The sequence below is a fragment of the Pristiophorus japonicus genome, chromosome 6 (assembly GCF_044704955.1).
Source record: "Pristiophorus japonicus isolate sPriJap1 chromosome 6, sPriJap1.hap1, whole genome shotgun sequence".
In the NCBI taxonomy this organism is placed as follows: Eukaryota; Metazoa; Chordata; class Chondrichthyes; family Pristiophoridae; genus Pristiophorus; species Pristiophorus japonicus.
Window position 1 is genome coordinate 46,782,113 of NC_091982.1, and position 22,791 is coordinate 46,804,903.

The window sequence follows — 22,791 nt, forward strand, 5'->3', positions numbered from 1 at the left end:
GTTGTCGGCAAGTATATCCTTCCTTAGGTAAAGAGACCAAAGGTGTGGTCTCACCAAAGCTCTATATAATTGTGGAAGACTTATTTACTCATACTCCAATCCTTTTGTAATAAAAGCTAACATACCATTTAGAAACATAGAAATTTACAGCGCAGGAGGCAATTTCGACCCATCGTGTCCGCGCCAGCCACAAAGAGCCACGCGGCCCTCGGTCAGCACACCTGAAGGTTATATATAAACCTATCAACAATGGCGGACAGGTAAAGAGCATCGGCCCAACCAGTCCGCCCTGCACAACTGCGATACCCCATGTATAGCAACATTTTACAATCCACCCCACCCAGAGCCATGAGATCTCCTGCGAAAGGCAAAAAAACAGATTAAAAAACCCAGGCCAATTGAGGAAAAAAATCATCTCCGACACAGCCAGGCAATTAAAAATAGTACAGGAGATCACTCTGGCCGTATTGGATTCCATGATGTACTTACCATCATGTCTGCACCAGCCATCAAGAGGTTATCCAGTCTAATCCCACTTACCAGCTCTCGGTCCTTAACCCTGCAGATTACGGCACTTCAAGTGCACATCCAAGCACATTTTAAATGTGGTGAGGGTTTCTGCCTCCACCACCTTTCCAGGCAGCGAGTTCCAGACCCCCACAACCCTCTGCGTGAAGAAGCTTCCCCTCAAATCCCCTTCTAAACCTTTCACCAACCACCTTAAAACTATGCCCTCTCGTAATTGACCCCTCCACCAAGGGAAATAGGCCCTTGATTTCCATTATATGATGATGATGATGATCAAGGCCCCTCAAAATTTTATACACCTCAATAAGGTCTTCCCTCAGCCTCCTCTGTTCCAAGGAGAACAAACCCAGCCTATCCAATCTGTCCTCATAGCTAAGATTCTCCATTCCAGGCAACTTCCTCGTAAATCTCCTCTGCACCTTCTCCAGTGCAATCACGTCCTTCCTATAATACAGCAACCAGAACTGCAGGCACTATTCCAGCTGTGGCCTAACCAGTGTATTATACAATTTAAGCATAACCTCCCTGCTCTTGTATTCTATGCCTCGGCCAATAAAGGCAAGCATTTCGTATGCCTTCTTAACCATCTTATTCACCTGGCCTGCAACTTTCAGGGATCTGTGGACAAGCACTCCAAGGTCCCTTTGTTCATCTATACTTCTAAGTGGCCTACTGTTTAATGTGTATACCCTTTCTGTAAAGTCCTTATAGTATGAAACTACACGAGGCACATCCTGGGGACAAGGTCACACACAGACCTTCACTCTTTATTTACAGCACGAAGACAACCGAACCCTGCGTGGGACCTCCCTTTATATACCTGGGTGCCCAGGTATGGGGCAGTCTCCCACAAGTGCACCTCTTGTGGTCAAGGTGTGCATCAAGGTCAAGTGTGTACAGTAATACAGTGGTGTTACATACATGACATCACCTTCCCCTCCCCCCCCCCCCCCCCCCAAAGTCTTATTGGGATCATAGGTTTAATCTTTCAGGTGGTCTACGCTCCCTCGTGGAGCGCCGCAGTTGGGGCTCTGGTTGTTGGACACTAACGTGAGTGTCTATCACCTGTGGTGATTCCGGCCTGTCTGGGCTGACCGCAGGGACTGTGCATTCTGCTGATTGCTCGTTCACTGGCGGTGGTGTGAGTTCCAACTCGTGGTCTTCTTCAAGTTCCTCCGTATTGGTGCTGAAACTTTTCTTTACTTGGTCCAGATGCTTGCGGCATATCTGTCTATTATTGAGTTTTACCACAATGACCCTATTCCCCTCTTTGTCAATTACAGTACCCTCAAGCCATTTGGGCCCCATGGCGTTATTGAGGACGAATACGGGATCATTTATTTCTATACACCTCCCCCTTGAATTGCGGTCATGGTGCTCGTTTTGGGACTGGTGCTTGCCCTCATGTCGGTCAGGGCTGGGTGAATGAGGGACAAACGAGTTTTGAGTGTCCATTTCATTAGTAGCTCTGCGGGCGGGACCCCAGTGAGCGAGTGCGGTCGGGATCTATAGGCCAGCAGGAGGCGCGATAGGCGGCATTGTAGGGAGGGTCCTTGGATCCTGAGCATACCTTGCTTAATGATCTGGACCGCACGTTCCGCCTGGCCATTGGAGGCCGGCTTGAATGGTGCTGTCCTGACTTAGTTGATGCCATTACCCGACACGAACTCCCGGAATTCGTAGCTTGTGAAACATGGGCCATTATCACTAACCAGGATGTCCGGCAAGCCATGGGTTGCGAAGATCGCACGTAGGCTTTCCACGGTGGTGGATGTCGTGCATGAATTCAAAATGATGTACTCGATCTATTTCAAGTACGTGTCCACCGCGATGAGAAACATAACATAAGAACATAAGAATTAGGAACAGGAGTAGGCCATCTTGCCCCTCGAGCCTGCTCCGCCATTCAAAAAGATCATGGCTGATCTGGCCGTGGACTCAGCTCCACTTACCTGCCCACTCCCCATAACCCTTAATTCCCTTCTTGGTTAAAAATCTATCTATCGGTGATTTGAATACATTCAATGAGCTAGCCTCAACTGCTTCCTTGGGCAGAGAATTCCACAGATTCACAACCCTCTGGGAGAAGAAATTTCTTCTCAGCTCGGTTTTAAATTGGCTCCCCCGTATTTTGAGGCTGTGTCCTCTAGTTCTAGTCTCCCCGACCAGTGGAAACAACCTCTCTGCCTCTATCTTGTCTATCCCTTTCATTATTTTGAATGTTTCTATAAGATCACCCCTTATCCTTCTGAACTCCAACGAGTAAAGACCCAGTCTACTCAATCTATCATCATAAGGTAACCCCCTCTTCTCCGGAATCAGCCTAGTGAATCATCTTTGTACCCCCTCCAAGGCTAGTATATCCTTCCTTAAGTAAGGTAACCAAAACTGCACGCAGTACTCCTCACCAATACCCTGTACAGTTGCAGCAGGACCTCCCTGCTTTTGTACTCCATCCCTCTCGCAATGAAGGCCAACATTCCCATTTGCCTTCCTGATTACCTGCTGCACCTGCAAACTAACTTTTTGGGATTCAGCTCTGCACCGCAGCATGTTGTAATTTCTCCCCATTCAAATAATATTCCCTTTTACTGTTTTTTTCCCAAGGTGGATGACCTCACATTTTTCAACATTGTATTCCATCTGCCAAACCTTAGCCCATTCGCTTAACCTATCTAAATCCCTTTGCAGCCTCTCTGTGTCCTCTACACAACCCGCTTTCCCACTAATCTTTGTGTCATCTGTGGAAGGGTCTGACCTCCTCAGGGCATGCTCCGTGTGCTGGCGCCCAATCCCCAGTCAGAACATCTTTCCCATGAACGAGCCTGCGAAGTCTACATGAATGAGTGACCCTGGCCTGGTGGGCCAGGGCCACGGGCTGAGCTGGGCCTCCCTGGGGGCATTACCCAGCTGGGCACACGTCGTGCACCTGCGAACACAGTGTTCCAGGTCTGAAACAATTCCAGGCCACCAAACGTGTGACCGGGCAATGGCCTTCATCAGCACGATGCCTGGGTGCTCGCTGTGGAGTTCCCTGATGAATGCCTCCCTCCACTTCTGGGACATAACTACCCGGCTGCCCCATAGCAGGCAGTCGGCCTGGATGGAGAGCTCATCCATCCGTCTGTGGAAGGGTCTGACCTCCTCGGGGCATGCTCCGTGTGCGGGCGCCCAATCCTCAGTCAGAACACATTTCTTAATCAGGGATAGGAGGGGATCTCTGTTTGTCCAGATTTTGATCTGGCGGGCTATGATGGGGGAGCCTGCGCTGTCAAAGGCGTCGACAGCCATGACAATCTCAGCGCTTTGCTCCGCTGTCCCCTCAGTGGTGGCTAGCAGAAGCCTGCTGAGCGCGTCTGCGCAATTTTCGGTGCCGGGCCGGTGCCGAATTGTGTAGTCATAAGCAGCCAGCGTGAGGGCCCATCGCTGTATGCGAGCTGATGTATTGGCATTGACAGCCTTACTGTCTGACAACAGGGACGTTAATTGCTTGTGGTCTGTCTCTAATTGAAATTTCCTACCAAAGAGGTACTGATGCATTTTTTTCACACCATAGACACATGCAAGTGCTTCTTTCTCAACCATGCCATATTCCCATTCAGCTTGAGAGAGTGACCTGGAGGCATAAGCCACAGGTTGCAGTTGACCCTCAGCATTGCCCTGCTGCAACACGCACCCAACCCCATAGGACGATGCATCACATGTCAGAACCAATTTTTTTTTACAGGGGTCGTACAAAGTCAACAATTTATTAGAACAAAGTAAGTTCCACGCCCGATCGAAAGCCCGTTCCTGACAGTCCCCTCAAAACCAATCGCACCCCTTTCGCAAGAGCACCTGTAGCGGCTCCAGCAACGTGCTCAAGTTCGGCAGAAAGTTCCTGAAATAGTTCAACAGTCCCAGGAATGAACGCAACTCCGATGTGTTACAGGACCTGGGTGCTCGTCGAATCACCCAGAAACTCAACCTCAGGAGCTAAAAACATACATTTAGACTTCTTGAGTCGCAGGCCTACCCGGTCCAGTCGGCGCAGCACCTCCTCCAGGTTGTGGAGGTGTTCCTCGGTGTCTCGACCCGTGATGAGGATGTCGTCCTGGAATATGATTGTTCCAAGTATGGATTTGAGCAGGCTTTCCATGTTTCTTTGAAAAATCGCGGTCCCTGTCCGAATGCCAAACGGGCACCTGTTATAAACGAACAGTCCCTTGTGCGTGGTGATGGTGGTCAGTAGTTTCGATTCATCGGCCAGTTCCTGAGTCATATAGGCTGAAGTGAGGTCCAACTTGGTGAACAGCTTGCCGCCTGCCAGTGTGGCGAAAAGGTCCTCCGCTCTCGGGAGGGGGTATTGATCTTGCAGGGACAACCCAATTGATGGTGGCCTTGTAGTCGGCACAGATCCTGACAGAACCATCCGCTTTTAGGACGGGAACGATGGGGTTCGCCCAGTCACTGAATTCAACAGGCGAGATGATGCCCTCTCTCAACAGCCGGTCCAACTCACTCTCTATTTTATTCAAGTATCACATTCGGCACCGCTCTGGCTTTGTGGTGCACCGGCCTGGCATTCGGGGTGATGTGTATCGCTACTTTAATGCCTTTGAAAGTCCCGACACCAGGTTGAAATAGTGAATCAAATTGTTGTAGGACTTGTGAGCATGAACTTCGCTCCACAGACGACATTGTGTGGACATCCCCCCATTTCCAGTTCATCTCAGCTAACCAGCTCCTCCCCAACAGCGCGGGACCATTGCCCGGGACAATCCAGAGCGGCAGCTGATTCACTAGTCCATTGTGTGTGACAGCCAACATTGCACTGCCTAACACCGGAATAATCTCTTTAGTGTACGTCCGTAATTGTGCCTCAATGCGTTCTAGTTTGGGTCTACTGGCTTTGATGAGTCATAGTTTCTCAAATTGATAAACGCCCATGAATGACTGGCTGGCCCCCGTGTCCAGCTCCATGCGTACTGGGATGCCGTTTAATAAAACCCTCATCATCATTGGTGGCGTTCTGGTGTATGCACTGTGAATATTCGCCACATGGACCCGCTGAACCTCGGCGTCCATCGATTTGCCCCAAAAGTCATCCTGTCTCAAAGAACCTTCTTCTGGTTCATCCGCCTCATATATTAGTCTGGTTGCAGGCTTCCTGCACATTCGAGCTAAATGGCCACTGAGACTACGGTTTCTGCAGACAAACTGTTGCAACCTGCAAGATCTGGCTGAGTGTTTAGCCCCACACCTCCAGGAGTTGAAGTTTCCATTGTTGGGAATGAAAGGACTATGGCCAGGCATTCCGCTCTGAATGTCCCTTTGACTGCTCTTAAGTACCCTATTAGTGGGTGTTAATGGCCCCATCCCGGGCCGCATTGTCCACTGTGATGGCGTAAATGTCCGTTCAGCCTGCCATTGTCTCTGTGGAAAACCTACTCTGGGGTCTATGGCTGCCTGGGGGGTGACTGACTGCCCCTGCCTGCCTGAAGAGCGCCGAGTCGCATTAATAATATTAACTCCCTGATCCATCGCCGTATTGGGGGCAGAATTGCGCACGTATATCGTTTTCGTCTCTTCCTCCCCTGCCATGAAAGTTTGAGCCATCAATGCCGCCGCTTCCAAGGTCAAATCCTTGGTCTCAATTAATTTACGGAAAATTCCCGCATGACCGATGCCCTCGATAAAGAAGTCCCTTAGCATCTCCCCCCTACAGGTGTCTGTGAACTTACAGAGGCTGGTCAAACGCCGAAGGTCCGCTACAAAGTCCGGTATGCTCTGTCCTTCACGGCGTCTGTGAGTGTAGAATCTGTGTCTGGCCATGTGTACGCTGCTCGCCGGTTTGAGGTGCTCCCCGATTAACTTGTCCGCCGGCTTTTCGGGTGCTAGTAAGTCTTTCATGAGTGCACAAGTCTTTGGTCCGCAGCTGGTCAGGAGGTGAGCCCTGCGCTTGTCAGCCGCTGCATCCCCCAGCCATTCCTTCGTAACAAAACTGTGCTGAAGCCTCTCAACAAAATCGTTCCAATCTTTCCCAACACAGTACTGTTCTTCTGTGCTACCGGTGGCCATTCTCGTGGGTCGTGAATTCCCGTTTCTCGTCGCCACTGTAAAGTCCTTACTCTATAGTATGAAACTACACGAGGCACATCCTGGGGACAAAGTCACACAGACCTTCACTCTTTATTTACAGCACTAAGACAACCGAACCCTGCGTGGGACCTCCCTTTATATACCTGGGTGCCCAGGTATGGGGCAGTCTCCCACAAGTGCACCTCTTGTGGTCAAGATGTACATCAAGGTCAAGTGTGTACAGTAATACAGTAGTGTTACATACATGACACTTTCCCTATTAGCTTCTCTGAATTAAATTCCATTTGCCACTGTTCTGCCCACCGGACCAGTAAATTGATAGCCTCCTGCAGTCCATGACTTTCCTCTTCATTATTGGCCACACAGCCAATTTTAGTGTCATCTGCAAACTTTTTAATCATACTCCCTATCTTCAAATCGAGACCATTGATGTATACCACAAAAAGCAAGGGACCCAGTACTGAGCCCTGTGGAGTCCCACTGTAAACATCCTTCCAGTCACAAAAACATCCATCAACCATTACCCTTTGCTTCCTACCTCTAAGCCAATTTTGGATCCAACTTGCCACTTTGCCCTGGATCCCATGAGCTTTTACCTTCGTGACCAGTCTGCCACGTGGGACCTTATCAAAAGCTTTGCTAAAATCCATATACACTACATCGTACGCACTACCCTCATCGACCCACCTGGTTACCTCCTCAAAAATTTCAATCAGGTTAGTCAAACACGATCTTCCTTTAACAAATCTGTGCTGACTGTCCCTGATTAATCCTTGCCTTTCGAAATGTGGATTTATCCTGTTCTTCAGGATTTTTTCCAATAATTTTCCCACCACTGATGTTAGGCTGACGGGCCTGTAATTACTCGGCCAATCACTTTCTCCTTTCTTAAACAAGGGTACCACATTAGCAGTCCTCCAGCACCATGTCTGAATCCAAAGAGGACTGGAAAATGTTGGTCAAAGCCTCTGCTATTACCTCTCTTGTTTCGCTCAATAGCCTGGGATGCATTTCATCCGGGCCTGGGGACTTATCCACTTTTAAAGCTGCCAACCCCCGCCCCCCCACCCCCCCAACAATACCTCCTCTCTCACTATGTCTGTTTTGTCCAAAAGTTCACACTCCTCGATAGCAGTATCTACATTGCCCCTTTCCTTTGTCAAAACAAACGCAAAGTATTCATTAAGAAGCATACCCATATCTTCTGCCTCCACACACAGATTACCCTCATGGTCTCTAGTAGTCCCTACCCTTTCTTTAGTTATCCTCTTGCTCTTAATATATTTATGGAACATCTTTGGGTTTTCCTTGATTTTACTTGACAAGAATTTTTCATGCTCTCTCTTAGCATTCCTAATATCCATTTTAATTTCACCTCTGAACTTCCTATATTCCTCCAGAGATTCTACAGTCTTTAGCCGTAGGTATATGATCTAAGCTTCCCTTTTTTCTTTATCCTCCCATGTAAGTCCCTAGACATCTAGGGGACTCTAGAATTGTTATTCTCATCCTTTTTCTTTAAGGGCACATGTTTGACCTGAGCCCTCTGCATCTCCTCTTTGAATGTTTCCCACTGTTCTGACACTGATTTACCTTCAAGTAGCTGTTTCCAGTCCACTGTGCCCAAATCACCTCAACTTTGCAAAGTTAGCTTTTCACCAATTTGGGACTTTTATTCCTGGTCTATCTTTTTCTTTATCCATAAAGACCTTGAATCTGACTGAATTATGGTCACTGGCACCCAAGTTCTCTCTCGATACCCCTTCCACCTGCCAAGCTTCATTTCCCAAAACTAAATCCAGAACCGCCGCCTCCCATGTTGGGCTTATTACATACTGACTAAAAAGTTCTCTTGAATGCATTTTAGGAATTCCGCACCCTCTATATCCTCCACGCTATATTTGTCCCAATCAATATTAGGTTAGTTGAAAACCCCTACTATTACTGCCCTATGGTTTTTGGATTTCACAGAAATTTGCCTACATATTTGCTCTTCTATCTCCCTCCCACTATTTGGGGGTCTGTAATACATGCCCAGCAGCGTGATCGCCTTTTTTATTTTTCAGTTCGACCCATTTGGCCTCATTTGATGATCCCGCTAATTACCCCCACCCCCTTTGTCCTGTCTAAAAATCCTGTAATTAGGAATATTGAGTTGCCAAACCTGCCCCTCTTTCAGCCATGTCTCTGTCATGGCTATGTCATACTCCCGAGTGTCTACCTGTGCTCTCAGCTCATCTGCCTTATTCGCTATACTCTTTGCATTGAAGTATATACCATTTAGCGCAGGAAGACACCCTTGATTACTATTTACTCGTTTCCTCTGTCTTACAAATTCACTTTCTACATTCTTGCTTTGCAATTTCAGCTTTACTTCCTTCCCTATTGAATTTGTTCTCGGGTTCCCATCCCCCTGCCAAGCTAGTTTAAACTTTCTCCAACAGCACTAGCAAAACTCCCTGCGAGGATATTGGTCCCAACGCTGTTGAGGTGCAACCCGTCCAGTTTGTACAGGTCCCATCTCCCCCAGAAGCGGTCCCAATGCATCAGGAATTTAAAGCCCTCCCTCCTCCAGCTACGTGTTCATCCTCTCTATTCTTCTATTCTTGTACTTGTGGCATCGGTAATAACCCGAAGATTACTATCTTTAAGGTCCAACCCTTTAATTTTTCTCCTAGCTCCCTAAATTGGACCACGACCTCTAGCTGTTCAACCTCTCCCCCCAGAATGCCCTGCGTCGTCTCTGTGACGTCGTTGACCCTGGCACCAGGGAGGCACCATACCATCCTGGAGTCACGTCTATGGCCGCAGAAACGCCTCTCTATTCCCTTAACTATTGAATCCCCTACCACTATAGCTCTTTTATTCTTTGCCCCTCTCCCCTGTGCAGCTGAGCCACCCGTGGTGACTTGAACTTGGCTCTGGCTGCACTCTCCAGAGGCACCATCGCCCTCACCGGTGCTTAAAAGAGAATATCGGTTGGAAAGCGAGACGGACTGACAAGGTGGGGGACTCCTTAACTACCTGCCGAGCATTCTTCCTCCATTTTGACAATCATGCTTGACAAATCTTCTGGAATTTTTTGAGGATGTTTCCAGTCGAGTGGACAAGGGAGAACCAGTTGATGTGGTATATTTGGACTTTCAGAAGGCTTTCGACAAGGTCCCACACAAGAGATTAATGTGCAAAATTAAAGCACATGGGTTTGGGGGTAGTGTGCTGACATGGATTGAGAACTGGTTGGCAGACAGGAAGCAAAGAGTAGGAGTAAATGGGTACTTTTCAGAATGGCAGGCAGTGACTAGTGGGGTACCGCAAGGTTCTATGCTGGGGCCCCAGCTGTTTATATTGTACATTAATGATTTATACGAGAGGATTAAATGTAGTATCTCCAAATTTGCGGGTGGCACTGTGAGCTGCGAGGAGGATGCTATGAGGCTGCAGAGTGACTTGGATAGGTTAGGTGAGTGGGCAAATGCATGGCAGATGAAGTATAATGTGGATAAATGTGAGGTTATCCACTTTGGTGGTAAAAACAGAGAGACAGACTATTATCTGAATGGTGACAGATTAGGAAAAGGGGAGGTGCAACGAGACCTGGGTGTCATGGTACATCAGTCGTTGAAGGTTGGCATGCAGGTACAGCAGGCGGTTAAGAAAGCAAATGGCATGTTAGCCTTCATAGCGAGGGGATTTGAGTACAGGGCCTTGGTGAGGCCACACCTGGAGTAGTGTGCACAGTTTTGGTCTCCTAACTTGAGGAAGGACATTCTTGCTATTGAGGGAGTGCAGCGAAGGTTCACCAGACTGATTCCCGGGATGGCGGGACTGACATATCAAGAAAGACTGGGTCAACTGGGCTTGTATTCACTGGAGTTCAGAAGAATGAGAGGGCATCTCCTAGAAACGTTTAAAATTCTGACGGGTTTAGACAGGTTAGATGCAGGAAGAATGTTCCCAATGTTGGGGAAGTCCAGAATCAGGGGTCACAGTCTAAGGATAAGGGGTAAGCCATTTAGGACCGAGATGAGGAGAAACTTCTTCACCCAGAGAGTGGTGAACCTGTGGAATTCTCTACCACAGAAAGTTGTTGAGGCCAATTCACTAAATATATTCAAAAAGGAGTTAGATGTAGTCCTTACTACTAGGGGGATCAAGGGGTATGGCGAGAAAGCAGGATTGGGGTACTGAAGTTGCATGTTCAGCCATGAACTCATTGAATGGCGGTGCAGGCTCGAAGGGCCGAATGGCCTACTCCTGCACCTATTTTCTATGTTTCTATGTTTCTATCTGGTGGTCACCCACTGTCCCTCTGCTTGCACGCTTTTAAGCTGCAGGTGACCATCTCTTGAAACGTGCTATCCACGTAGTTCTGAGCCTCGCGGATGCACTGTAGTGACTCCAGCAGCTGCTCAAGCTCCGAAACACGGAGTTCGAGTAGTTGAAGCTGGAGACACCTCCTGCACACATGGTTGTCTAGGCTGCGTGAAGTATCCAGGACTTCCCACATGCTGCAGGACATGCACTCCACAGGACTGAGCTGCCCTGCCATCTCTCCAATTTAAACATCTGATTATAAAAGAGAGAGATATTTGCCAATCAAACAGCCAATCACTTACCTGCCCAGACAAGGGCTGTGAGCGGGCAGAGGTCAGAAACACAGTTTGGAGCCGAATCAGAAAACAGCGGGACGCCAGGGAGCAACACACCGAGGAGCCGGAGGCCCGGAGGTCGGCGAGGAGCCGGAGGCCCGGAGGTCGGCGAGGAGCCGGAGGCCCGGAGGTCGGCGAGGAGCGGGAGGCCCGGAGGTCGGCGAGGAGCGGGAGGCCCGGAGGTCGGCGAGGAGCGGGAGGCCCGGAGGTCGGCGAGGAGCGGGAGGCCCGGAGGTCGGCGAGGAGCAGGTTTCTGCAGGGAGGAACTTCCACCTGCCCTGGACCCAGCAGGAAACACCTTCATCTATCTTCCAACTGCCTTTTCTGTTTCTTTCTCTTTGTTGCTACCCTCTCCCTCCCTGACCTTTTAGGTTACAATAGATCTTTCATAGAATCATATAAATTTGCAGCACGGAAGGAGGCCATTTCGGCCCATCGTGTCCACGCCGGCCAACCAAGAGCTATCCGGCCTAATCCCACTTTCCAGCTCTTGGTCCGTAGCCCTCTTAGGTTATGCCACTTTAAGTACATATTCAAGTATCTTTTAAATGTGGTGAGGGTTTCTGCCTCTACCACTCTTTCAGGCAGTGAGTTCCAGACTCCAACCAGAAATTTCTCCTCATATCTCCTCTAAACCTCCCCCCAATTACTTAAATCTATGCCCCCTGGTTGTTGACCCTCTGCTAAGGGAAACAGGTCCTTCCTATCCACTCTATCCAGGTCCCTCGTAATTTATACACCTCAATCAGGTCTCCACTTCGCTTTCTCTGTTCCAACGAAAACAGATCAAGCATCTCCAATCTTTCCTCATAGTCAAAATTCTCCAGTCCAGGCAACATTCTTGTAAATCTCCTCTGCACCCTTTCCAGTGCAATCACATCTTTCCTGCACATAATATTCCAGCTGCAGCCTAACCAGTGTTTTATACAGTTCAAGCATAATCTCCTTGCTCTTGTATTCCATGTTGTATCTCTGAGCCAATCGCGTGCACTGTTGTAGCTCTGAGCCAATCGCATGCGTTGTTGTATCTTTCTGAGCCAATCGTGTGCACTGTTTTATCTCTGAGCCAATCGCGTGCGCTGTTGTATCTCTGAGCCAATCACTGAGCCCACGCTATTAGTTTCGCCAATCATCTAATCTCGTGTGGTCTGTATTTTCAATTAACCAATCGGAATGGGATTGAAGGCCGATAAATCCCCAGGGCCTGATGGACTGCATCCCAGAGTACTTAAGGAGATGGCCTTGGAAATAGCGGATGCATTGACAGTCATTTTCCAACATTCCATAGACTCTGGATCAGTTCCTATCGAGTGGAGGGTAGCCAATATAACCCCACTTTTTAAAAAAGGAGGGAGAGAGAAAACAGGGAATTATAGACCGGTCAGCCTGACATCAGTAGTGGGTAAAATGATGGAATCAATTATTAAGGATGTCATAGCAGCGCATTTGGAAAGAGGTGACATGATAGGTCCAAGTCAGCATGGATTTGTGAAAGGGAAATCATGCTTGGCAAATCTTCTGGAATTTTTTGAGGATGTTTCCAGTAGAGTGGACAAGGGAGAACCAGTTGATGTGGTATATTTGGACTTTCAGAAGGCTTTCGACAAGGTCCCACACAAGAGATTAATGTGCAAAGTTAAAGCAAATGGGATTGGGGGAAGTGTGCTGACATGGATTGAGAACTGGTTGTCAGACAGGAAGCAAAGAGTAGGAGTAAATGGGTACTTTTCAGAATGGCAGGCAGTGATTAGTGGGGTACCGCAAGGTTCTGTGCTGGGGCCCCAGCTGTTTACATTGTACATTAATGATTTAGACGAGGGGATTAAATGTAGTATCTCCAAATTTGCGGATGACATTAAGTTGGGTGGCACTGTGAGCTGCGAGGAGGATGCTATGAGGCTGCAGAGTGACTTGGATAGGTTAGGTGAGTGGGCAAATGCATGGCAGATGAAGTATAATGGGGATAAATGTGAGGTTATCCACTTTGGTGGTAAAAACAGAGAGACAGACTATTATCTGAATGGTGACAGATTAGGAAAAGGGGAGGTGCAACAAGACCTGTGTGTCATGGTACATCAGTCATTGAAGGTTGGCATGCAGGTACAGCAGGCGGTTAAGAAAGCAAATGGCACGTTGGCCTTCATAGCGAGGGGATTTGAATACAGGGGCAGGGAGGTGTTGCTACAGTTGTACAGGGCCTTGGTGAGGCCACACCTGGAGTATTGTGTACAGTTTTGGTCTCCTAACTTGAGGAAGGACATTCTTGCTATTGAGGGAGTGCAGCGAAGGTTCACCAGACTGATACCCGGGATGGCCGGACTGACATATCAAGAAAGACTGGATCAACTGGGCTTGTATTCACTGGAGTTCAGAAGAATGAGAGGGCATCTCATAGAAACGTTTAAAATTCTGACGGGTTTAGACAGGTTCGATGCAGGAAGAATGTTCCTAATGTTGGGGATGTCCAGAACCAGGGGTCACAGTCTAAGGATAAGGGGTAAGCCATTTAGGACCGAGATGAGGAGAAACTTCTTCACCCAGAGAGTGGTGAACCTGTGGAATTCTCTACCACAGAAAGTAGTTGAGGCCAATTCACTAAATATATTCAAAAAGGAGTTAGATGTAGTCCTTACTACTTGGGGGATCAAGGGGTATGGCGAGAAAGCAGGAATGGGGTACTGAGGTTGCATGTTCAGCCATGAACTCATTGAATGGCGGTGCAGGCTCGAAGGGCCGAATGGCCTACTCCTGCATCTATTTTCTATGTTTCTATGCCTTGATTAATAAATGCAAGTATTCCATATGCTTTCTTAATCACTTATCTACCTGGCCTGCTACCTTCATGGATCTGTGGATCTGTACTCCCTTTGTTCCTCTACGCTTTTCAGTGTATTCCCTTGCCTTGTTAGACCTCCCCAAATGCATTACCTCACACTTATCTGGGTTGAATTCCATTTGCCACCGTTCTGCCCACCTGACCAGTACATTGATATCTTCCTGCAGTCTGCAGCTTTCTTCATTATCAACCACACAGCCTACTTTAGTGTCATCTGCAAACTTCTTAATCATACCCCCAACATTTAAGTCCAAGTCATTGATATATACCACAAAAAGCAACGAACCCAGCACTGAGCCCTGTGGAACCCCACTGGATACAGCCTTCCAGCCACAAAAACTCCCATCAACCATTACCCTTTGCTTCCTGCCTCCGAGCCAATTTTGGATCCAACATACCACTTTGCCCTGGATCCCATGGCCTATTACTTTCGTGACCAGTCTGACCTTATCAAAAGCTTTGCTAAAATCCATAGGCACTACATCAAACGCACTGCCCTCATCGATCCTCCTGGTTTCCTCCTCGAAAAATTAAATCAAGTTAGTCAGACACGACCTTCCCTTAACAAATCCATGTTGACTGTCCTTGATTAATCCATGTCTTTCCAATGAAGATTTATCCTGTCCCTCAGGACTTTTTCCAATAATTTTCCCAGCACCGAGGTTCAGCTGACTGGCCTGTAATTAGTCGGTCTATCCCTTTCTCCCCTTTTAAATGAAGGCACAATATTGAATTGAAAGGTTCCATTATTTCCAGAGCTTGAAACGGTATTTCTTAGTGAAAAAGGACAACTGGAGAGATATGGCTAGGGTCATGAATGCTTCAACACTTTTCACTACTGGGTATGTAGGACTGGGTCAAATTCCACCATCAGGCAACAATCTTTTCCTGCACTCCAGGCCTGGGAACTTTCAAACAGTTTGAATGGTAGCAGCATATGCTTTGTGGCCATATCAAAGCTCACTGGCTGCAATGGATTTGGCATGCGTTTCTTTTATCATCACTGTGGTACCGTGATCAGTTGGTCTTTTTTATGACCAAGATGCCACATCTATCCTATCCTCATGCACTTTCTGATGAGCGTTGTGAATTTATTTTGTCTCTCCCTCCCCAGCTTAGGGACAAAGACCAATTATAATGCTCCCCTCCCCAGTTCCTGCCTGAGATCAGCTACCTCAGGAAAAACCAACCATGGAACCCTGCCACTACTAGAAATTGATTGCCTATTTTACATAATGCAGATGTATGATTTGACTGTGCGCCTACAGTAATACAAAGTGTTATACCTATTGGACCTGGAGTAATACAAAGGGTTATGCCTATTGGATCTGGAGTAATACAAAGTGTTATGCCTATTGGATCTGTAGTAATACAAAGTGTTATACCTATTGGACCTAGAGTAATACAAAGTCACAAAGGCAAGCAAGTCCCAGGTGGGCAGAGGAAACGCTTTGAGGACACCCTCAAAGCATCCTTGAAAAAGTGCAACATCCTGACCAACACCTGGGAATCCCTGGCCCAAGTCGAGGAGAAGCAACCGGGAGTCTCTTCGCCGAGAGCATGCGGAAACCAAGGGCAAACTGCGGAAGGAGCGCATGACAACCCAAGTACCCCACTCACCCGTCCCTTCAACATCCACCTGCGACAGATACTGTAGATCCCACATTGGTCACATGAGTCATCTGAGAACTTCTATTAGTGTGGAAGCAAGTCATCCTTGACTCCGAGGGTCTGCCTAAGAAGAAGAATACAAATGCATACCTATTGGACCTGGAGTAATACAAGTACTACAAGGTACAGAGCGAGCTGGTGCAGGAGGGCAACGGCAGCACAGAGTGACATCAGCAAGGTGATTGGAGCATGGGCAGGTGCCGCAGGAGCAGCGAGATCGGGGCGAAGGAGCTGTGAGAGACTGTGGAGGGATGTGATCGGGGCCCAGGGGAGGCACGGGTTCGGGGCCAGGGGCCCAGGAACAGCACGGGCCAGCCCACACTGATATGTGTGCGGACTGGGTCCGTGCAGCAGAGCAGGTCTCCAATTGTCTTGGGTAATCCTTGCCACTGGACCAGGACCTAGCTCTGTCAAGCCCGTGTGGTGGCTGTTGTGCAACGGCTTAAAAAAATCCACACACATTCATCTTCCAAGCTTGAGGACGTAGTTCGGGTTCTTCTTTCGAAACACCTGTGAACTCATCCTTTTTTTTTGGCGTGGAAGCAAGTCATCCTCGTTTCGAGGGACCACCTATGATGGGAGTAATATAAAGTGCAATGCATATTGGATGTGGAGTAATCCAAAGTGTTATATCTATTAAATACATTTGTGCTATTCACCTCAACCACTCCTTGTGGTAGCGGGTTCCACATTCTCACCACTCTGGGTAAAGAAAATTCTCCTGAATTCCCTACTGGATTTAATAATGACTATATTATATATATATATGGCCCAATAAATATGATGAGATTCTGTTAAGCTGACCAGTATGCTGCTGTTTTGTCTTTTTCTGATGAATGAAACATTGGGCCCAAGTTTCCACATGATTCGCGCCTGATTTTTAGGAGCAACTGGTGGAGAACGGACTATTTTAGAAATTGCAATTCTCCACATTTTTTTTTCTGCAGTTCTAGTCAGGTAGAACAGTTCTAGTTTAGAACAGAATTTTTTCTTCAAAAGGGGGCGTGTCCGGCCACTGACGCCTGATTTGAAAGTTTCCACAGTGAAAATGTACTCCAAACTAAAGTAGAATGGCGCCAGTGAAGATTTTTGTAGAACTGAAAAAACCTGTTCTACACATTAAAAAATCAGGCGCAGGTTACAAATTAGGCGCCCAGAACGAGGTGGGGGGGGAAGGGAACTCATTAAATTCGACAATAAATCCTTATTTATACTTCTACAAATATTATACAAATAAATCCAACCTGAATAAACATTTATAAGCCAAGAAAAGATTAAATAAACCATCTTCCTACCTGTGTGAAAGTGCTTCAGCCAGGGAGAATTCTGCAGCTGTTCGTGCCGCTGAGCGAGAGAGGGGGGGAGAGAGGGAGAGGGAGAGAGAGAGAGAGAGAGAGAGAAGGAGGGAGGGGAGAGGAGGGGAGGGGAGGGGAGGGGAGGGAAAAGAGAGGGGGAGTCGGGAACAGGAGCGGGTGTTGGGTCGGGGGGAACAGGAGCGGGGGTCGGGGGAGGGGGAGCGGGTGTCGGGGGGGAGCGGGTGTCAGGTCGGGGCGGGGGGGAGAGCGGGTGTCGGGTCGGGGCGGGGGGGGGGAGGGGGGAGAGCGGGTCTCGGGTCTCGGGGGGGGGGGGGGGGGGTGAGCGGGTCTCGGGGGGGGGCGGTGAGCGGGTGTCTGGTCTCGGCGGGGGGGGGGGGAGCGAGTGTCGGATCTGGTCGGGCGGGGAGCAGGAGCTGGCCGTGGGAGGAGCCCCATTCACGCAGCCACAGTGAGGCCATTGAGCCAGGGCTAGGGGGGCTGCGTGCTTCGGGCCCCTCCCAAACAGTTCGGTGCCTGGAGCTACTGCACTTGCGTGCCGACTGTAGCGCGCATGTGCAGAGGTCCCGGCACTGTTTTCAGCGCAGGGACCTGGCTCCGCTCCCCCCACAGCTCGTGCCGGCTGCGCCGAGTGCCACAGGACCTGTAAGTCGGCGGAGAATACCGAGGATTTTTTTAGGCGCGAAAAACAGGCGCCCAGCTCGGAGGGGCGCCCGTTTTTTTTCTTGTGGAAACTTGGGCCCATAATGAGGGGGCTTGATAGGGTACTTGTGCATGAAACACAAAAGGATAGTATGCAGGTACAGCAAGTGATCAGGAAGGCCAATGGTATCTTGACCTTTATTGTAAAGGGGATGGAGTATAAAAGCAGGAAAGTCTTATTACAAGGTATTGGTGATGCCATACCTGGAATACTGCAAGCAGTTTTGGTTTCCATATTTACGAAAGGATATACTTGCTTTGGAGGCAGGTCAGAGAAGGTTCACTAGGTTGATTCCAGGGATGAGGGGGGGTTGACTTATGAGGAAAGGTTGAGTAGGTTGGGCCTCGAGTCATTGGAATTCAGAAGAATGAGGGGTGATCTTATTGAGACGTATAAGATTATGAGGGGGCTTGACAGGGTGGATGTAGAGAGGATATTCCACTGATGGGGGAGACTCGAACTAGAGGGCATTATCTTAGAATAATGGTCCGCCCATTTAAAACAGAGATGAGGAGAAATTTCTTCTCTCAGAGGGTTGTGAATCTGTGGAATTCGCTGCTTCAGAGAGCTGTGGAAGCTGGGACATTAAGAAACTGTCTATTTCTGTCTTAAATTTATTCAATCAATAAAGGGTTATGGGGAGCGGGCAGGGAAGTGGAGCTGAGTCCATGATCAGATCAGCCATGATCTTATTGAATGGCAGAGCAGGCTCGAGGGGCGGTATGGCCTACTCCTGTTCCTATTTCTTATGTTCTTATGACTGAGCTCCTGTACCTGTGTTGCCGGGGCCATTAGAGGGAGCAACGTGCGGTGTCCTGGCCTGGAAATCGGCGCAGACCCGGCGTGCAGGACCATTAGCAGGCCGGGGCCATTAGAGGGAACAACGTGCGGCCGCATATCACTGCAGGGAGCAGTGCGTGCTGCTGCAGGAGGGCGACGGCTGTAAAGCGAGTGTCTGAATTTGACATCACCCAAATCCAGCGGGCAGATACAGCTGGAGCGACGAGGTCCAGGCAAAGGAACGGCGAGAGTTCATAGGGGGACGTGATCGGGAGGCATGAGTTCGGGGCCCAGGGACAGCACGGGCCAGCCCACACTGCGATAGGTATGCGCGATAGGTCAGTGCACCAAAGCAGGTCTCCAGTCGTCTTGGTTAATTCTTGCCACTGGAACAAGACCTAGCTCCGTCAAGCCCGTGTGGTGGCTGGTGTGCAACCGCCACCACGTTAAAAAAAATCCACGCACAGGTATCTTCCACTCTTTAACATCTAGTTCGGGACCTGGAATATTAGGTCCTTAATTGAAACACCTGTGAACTCATCCCTTTTTGGCGTGGAAACAAGTCATCCTTGACACAAGAGACCGCCTATGATGATGATGATGATGATGATAATATATTTATTGGGTCTGGAGAATTAAAAGTGTTATACATATTGGACTTTGACAGCTACTAAAGATTATTACCTGACAGGAATGTCTGAGAGAAGAAGACGCACGCGAGCGCACTCTGGTGACGTCCGCACCACATTCAAAAAGGAAGCGGTTGCTCCAACGTCCTCCTGTGGGAAACCTCCGACTACCGCCCGCCTCGTCAGCTGACAGCCAATCGAAACGGCGCGTTGACCGAGATTCAGCCAATAGGCGAACCCTCTCCCCTGTTGTGGGGAGGGCGGGGTGGGGAAAGAAGATTTTTGTCCCCACAATTGCGATTGGTAAATCAGGATTACGTCGATTTGGCGGAGGCCAGTAGCGAGCCAGGCGCTCGGCGCGGAGGCCAATGACGAGGCTGGAGGGGCGGAGCCGAGCGGGCAGCCAATGGGGCGGCAGCGAGAGTCGGACACCGCCAAGATCGGTTGAGGATGAAAACAGTCGCGAGCTGTTGGAAGCGGCTTCATTTTGGCTGTTGCGCCGCGGCGGCCGGGAGGCGAGCGAGGGGGGCTAGCAAGTTCATTCCAACTGCCAGAAATATAAACACACGGGCGAGCCGGACACCCTCAGCTCCCTCCTTACACCAGCGCCGAAAACTGACAAACAAAACTCCCCCTCAGAACAAGAACAATGTAATTCCAGTTCAGTCGGGTCGAGTTTTATTTTTTAATTCACTCCCCTAATGTGTGCGGTGGTGGAGGAGACGCGGTGCTTAGCTTCATTTCCCCTCACCCCCCTTACCCACCACTCCCTCTTTATTTGTTAACCGGTATTATATTTATTTTAAATTTTATTTTTCTTTCTTTACCCCATCTCCCTCCCCCTGGACAAAAAAACATTAAGAGAAAGCGCCGCCCGTGGAACCGACAGATTTATATGTATGAAAAGGTATCATCGCTTTACCTCGCTCTTGAAAAAATAATTGTGATCGGCTTAAGCTAACCTTTTCTAAGTTTCTAGATTTTATCTTTATTTATTTGCGGGTGGGGGAGGTGTCCTTAGTTAAAATGACTGGAGTCTTTTTTTTATTTATTTTAATTTTCTTTCAGACACGAATTAGAGGGGGTGCGGGGAGGTATTGTGTTTTTTAGTATTTAAAAAAAAGAATCCCCTTCGCCTTTTAATCATTCAATGTTGGTGTGAATCCCATCTAGCTGCGGACTTGGATTAGGTTGTTTACAGCAAGAGAGCTCCTGGCTTCAGGCCTAGGCTGCAGATGAGGGAGGTGAGAGGGCCAGGGTTTTGAGCTGCAGAGTCCGGCCGGAGGGTTCCCAACTTGACGAAGGGGGTTAGGATTGCAATTGTACCCCCGAAATATTTCAAAGCCTGAATTCCGATCCTTTTTTAAAAGAAAATTAAAGCACTTTGAGCCGCCTCCAAATAAAACACCAGAGTTAGGTGAACGGCATCAGCAGGAGAGGGGGAAGGGGGGTGAGACAAAAAGCCAATTGCAGGTTAATTCTTCTAAAACTTTTTTTTTAAATCCTCCGAACTTTTTTTGTTGTAAATTTACAGTTTACAAAAATAATAAACTACTCTTTGGTGCCACCATGCATCTGTCGATGTAGGTGGAAGCTCTCAAGAGGATGAGGTTTGCTTCGAGCATGCCTGCAAAGTAAAAAAAAAAGTGTAATTTTTAAAAACGTTTTATTCTCTGCTCGTTAACAGCACGATTGCTAGAAACATATGAAAAGCACTGGTCTTTAAGTAGTAAAATAAACCCGTGCCTTTATTAAACGTGACAGTATTTGCAATTTCATATTTAGGGGTATCTGCTGAGTAGGCCATGAGGCCTGGCGGGCCTTATTGCTGAGTGTTCTGCAGGAAGCCAGTTGTGTTAATGTTTTGTCTTGATATATTTTCAATCTTTTTAGTATTTAATATTGATCAACGTTACTACTTTTGCAAACTAAAGGTTTTGGTATTAGATATAGACTGATGTGAACTTCAGATCGTTTGATTAGGTTTTGCATCATTTACCCAGTTGCTTCTAGAGTACTAGGCCCCAACAATCTGTTTCAATAATTACCAAAATAAGTTTTGTTGGTATACAGTACCAAGTTTCATTAATTTTCCATCGCCCATAGTATTTGTGCTTTGGAATATTATACAAATATTACTTCGAGCAAACATATATATATAAAACTTAAAATAAGTTGAAGCTGCAGGATGTAATAAGCAATCTACTGTATAGCTGAAGAAAATTGGAATTTTTTTGTATGCAATTTAGCTTTACACATAATGAGCCAAATAAGAAAGTTTAATCTATGAAAAGTTGAAGTGAATGAAGGCATAAGTAACTGACTTTGTTATAATTTGGAACTTGTGCATAAAAGAACTTCATGTTAAAATCTATAATTCCATTCATATCTATTTAGGTGCTGTTAAGGTCGAATCCTGCATGTTCTAGCTTTGGCAATCGAAGTATCCAAATTCCAGCAATAAAAGAACCATCAACATGGCCAAAGATGTAAGTGTTATATTTTTGCCAGATATCCAGCTTTACTCATGAACTGTTGTGCAACAATATTCTTAAATCAGCAGGTACCTGGGTTTTAATCCAAAGATGTCCTTAGCCATATTTAGAGAGTAGAAGACAACTTCCATTTTTATAGTGCCCTCATAGCACAACTCTTCAGGAATTGCTAACTGGCTTTGTGTCCAATGAAGTGTACATAAGAACATAAATAGGAGCAGGAGTAAGCCATTTGGCCCCTCGAGCCTGCTCCGCCATTCAATAAGATCATGGCTGATCTGATCATGGACTCAGCTCCACTTCCCTGCCTGCTCCCCATAACACCGTACTCCCTTATCGTTCAAAAATCTGTCTATCTCCGCTTTAAATATATTCAATGACCCAGCCTCCACAACTCTCTGGGGCAGAGAATTCCATAGATTTACAATACTGAGAAGAAATTTCTCCTCATCTCAGTTTTAAATATTCTGAGACTATGTCCCCTAGTTCTAGTTTCCCCTACAAGTGGAAATATCTTCTCTGCATCCATCTTGTCCAGCCCCCCCCCCCCCCCCCTGTTATTTTATACGTTTCAATAAGATCACCTCTCATTCTTCTGAACTCAAATGTGCATAGACCCAACCTATCTTCATCTCATCCCTGGAATCAACCTAGTGAACCTTCTCTGAACAGCCTCCAATGCAAGTATATCCTTCCTTAAATAGCCTGTAGCAGGACTTCTCTGCTTTTATACTTTATCCCCCTTGCAATAAAGGCCAACATTCCATTTGCCTTCCTGATTACTTGCTGTACCTGCATACTAATTTTTTGTGTTTCATGCACAAGGACCCTCAGGTCTCTGTACTGCAGCATTTTTGCAATTTTTCTCCATTTAAATTATAATTTGCTTTTCTATTATTTCTGCCAAAGTGGATAGCCTCACATTTTCCCATGTTATACTCCATCTAGTTACATTTATGTAGGCAAATGTGGCAGCCCAGATCAACAAACATCAAATGAGATAAATGATCAGTTGATATTTTTTTGCAGTGGTAATTGAGGGCGGAATATTGGCCAAGATGAAAGGAGAACTCCCTACTGTTCTTTAAATAGTACCATGGGAT

At 47.6% G+C, this 22,791-nt stretch overlaps 1 protein-coding gene across 3 annotated transcripts in view; it reads left to right on the forward strand.

Annotated features, from left to right (window-relative positions):
* tfdp1a (transcription factor Dp-1, a) overlaps positions 1-22,791 on the forward strand; it is a 153,862-nt gene that overhangs the window by 71,687 nt on the left and 59,384 nt on the right. The window contains exons 1-2 of one of the 3 annotated variants that reach the window (XM_070882812.1): positions 19,625-20,100; positions 21,591-21,682. In XM_070882812.1, the coding sequence (XP_070738913.1) occupies positions 21,671-21,682 (12 nt within the window). In that variant the 5' untranslated portion in view covers positions 19,625-20,100; positions 21,591-21,670. Of the gene's footprint in view, positions 1-19,624; positions 20,101-21,590; positions 21,683-22,791 lie in introns of those variants that run through there. The other 2 variants (XM_070882809.1, XM_070882810.1) reach the window with 2 other exon arrangements.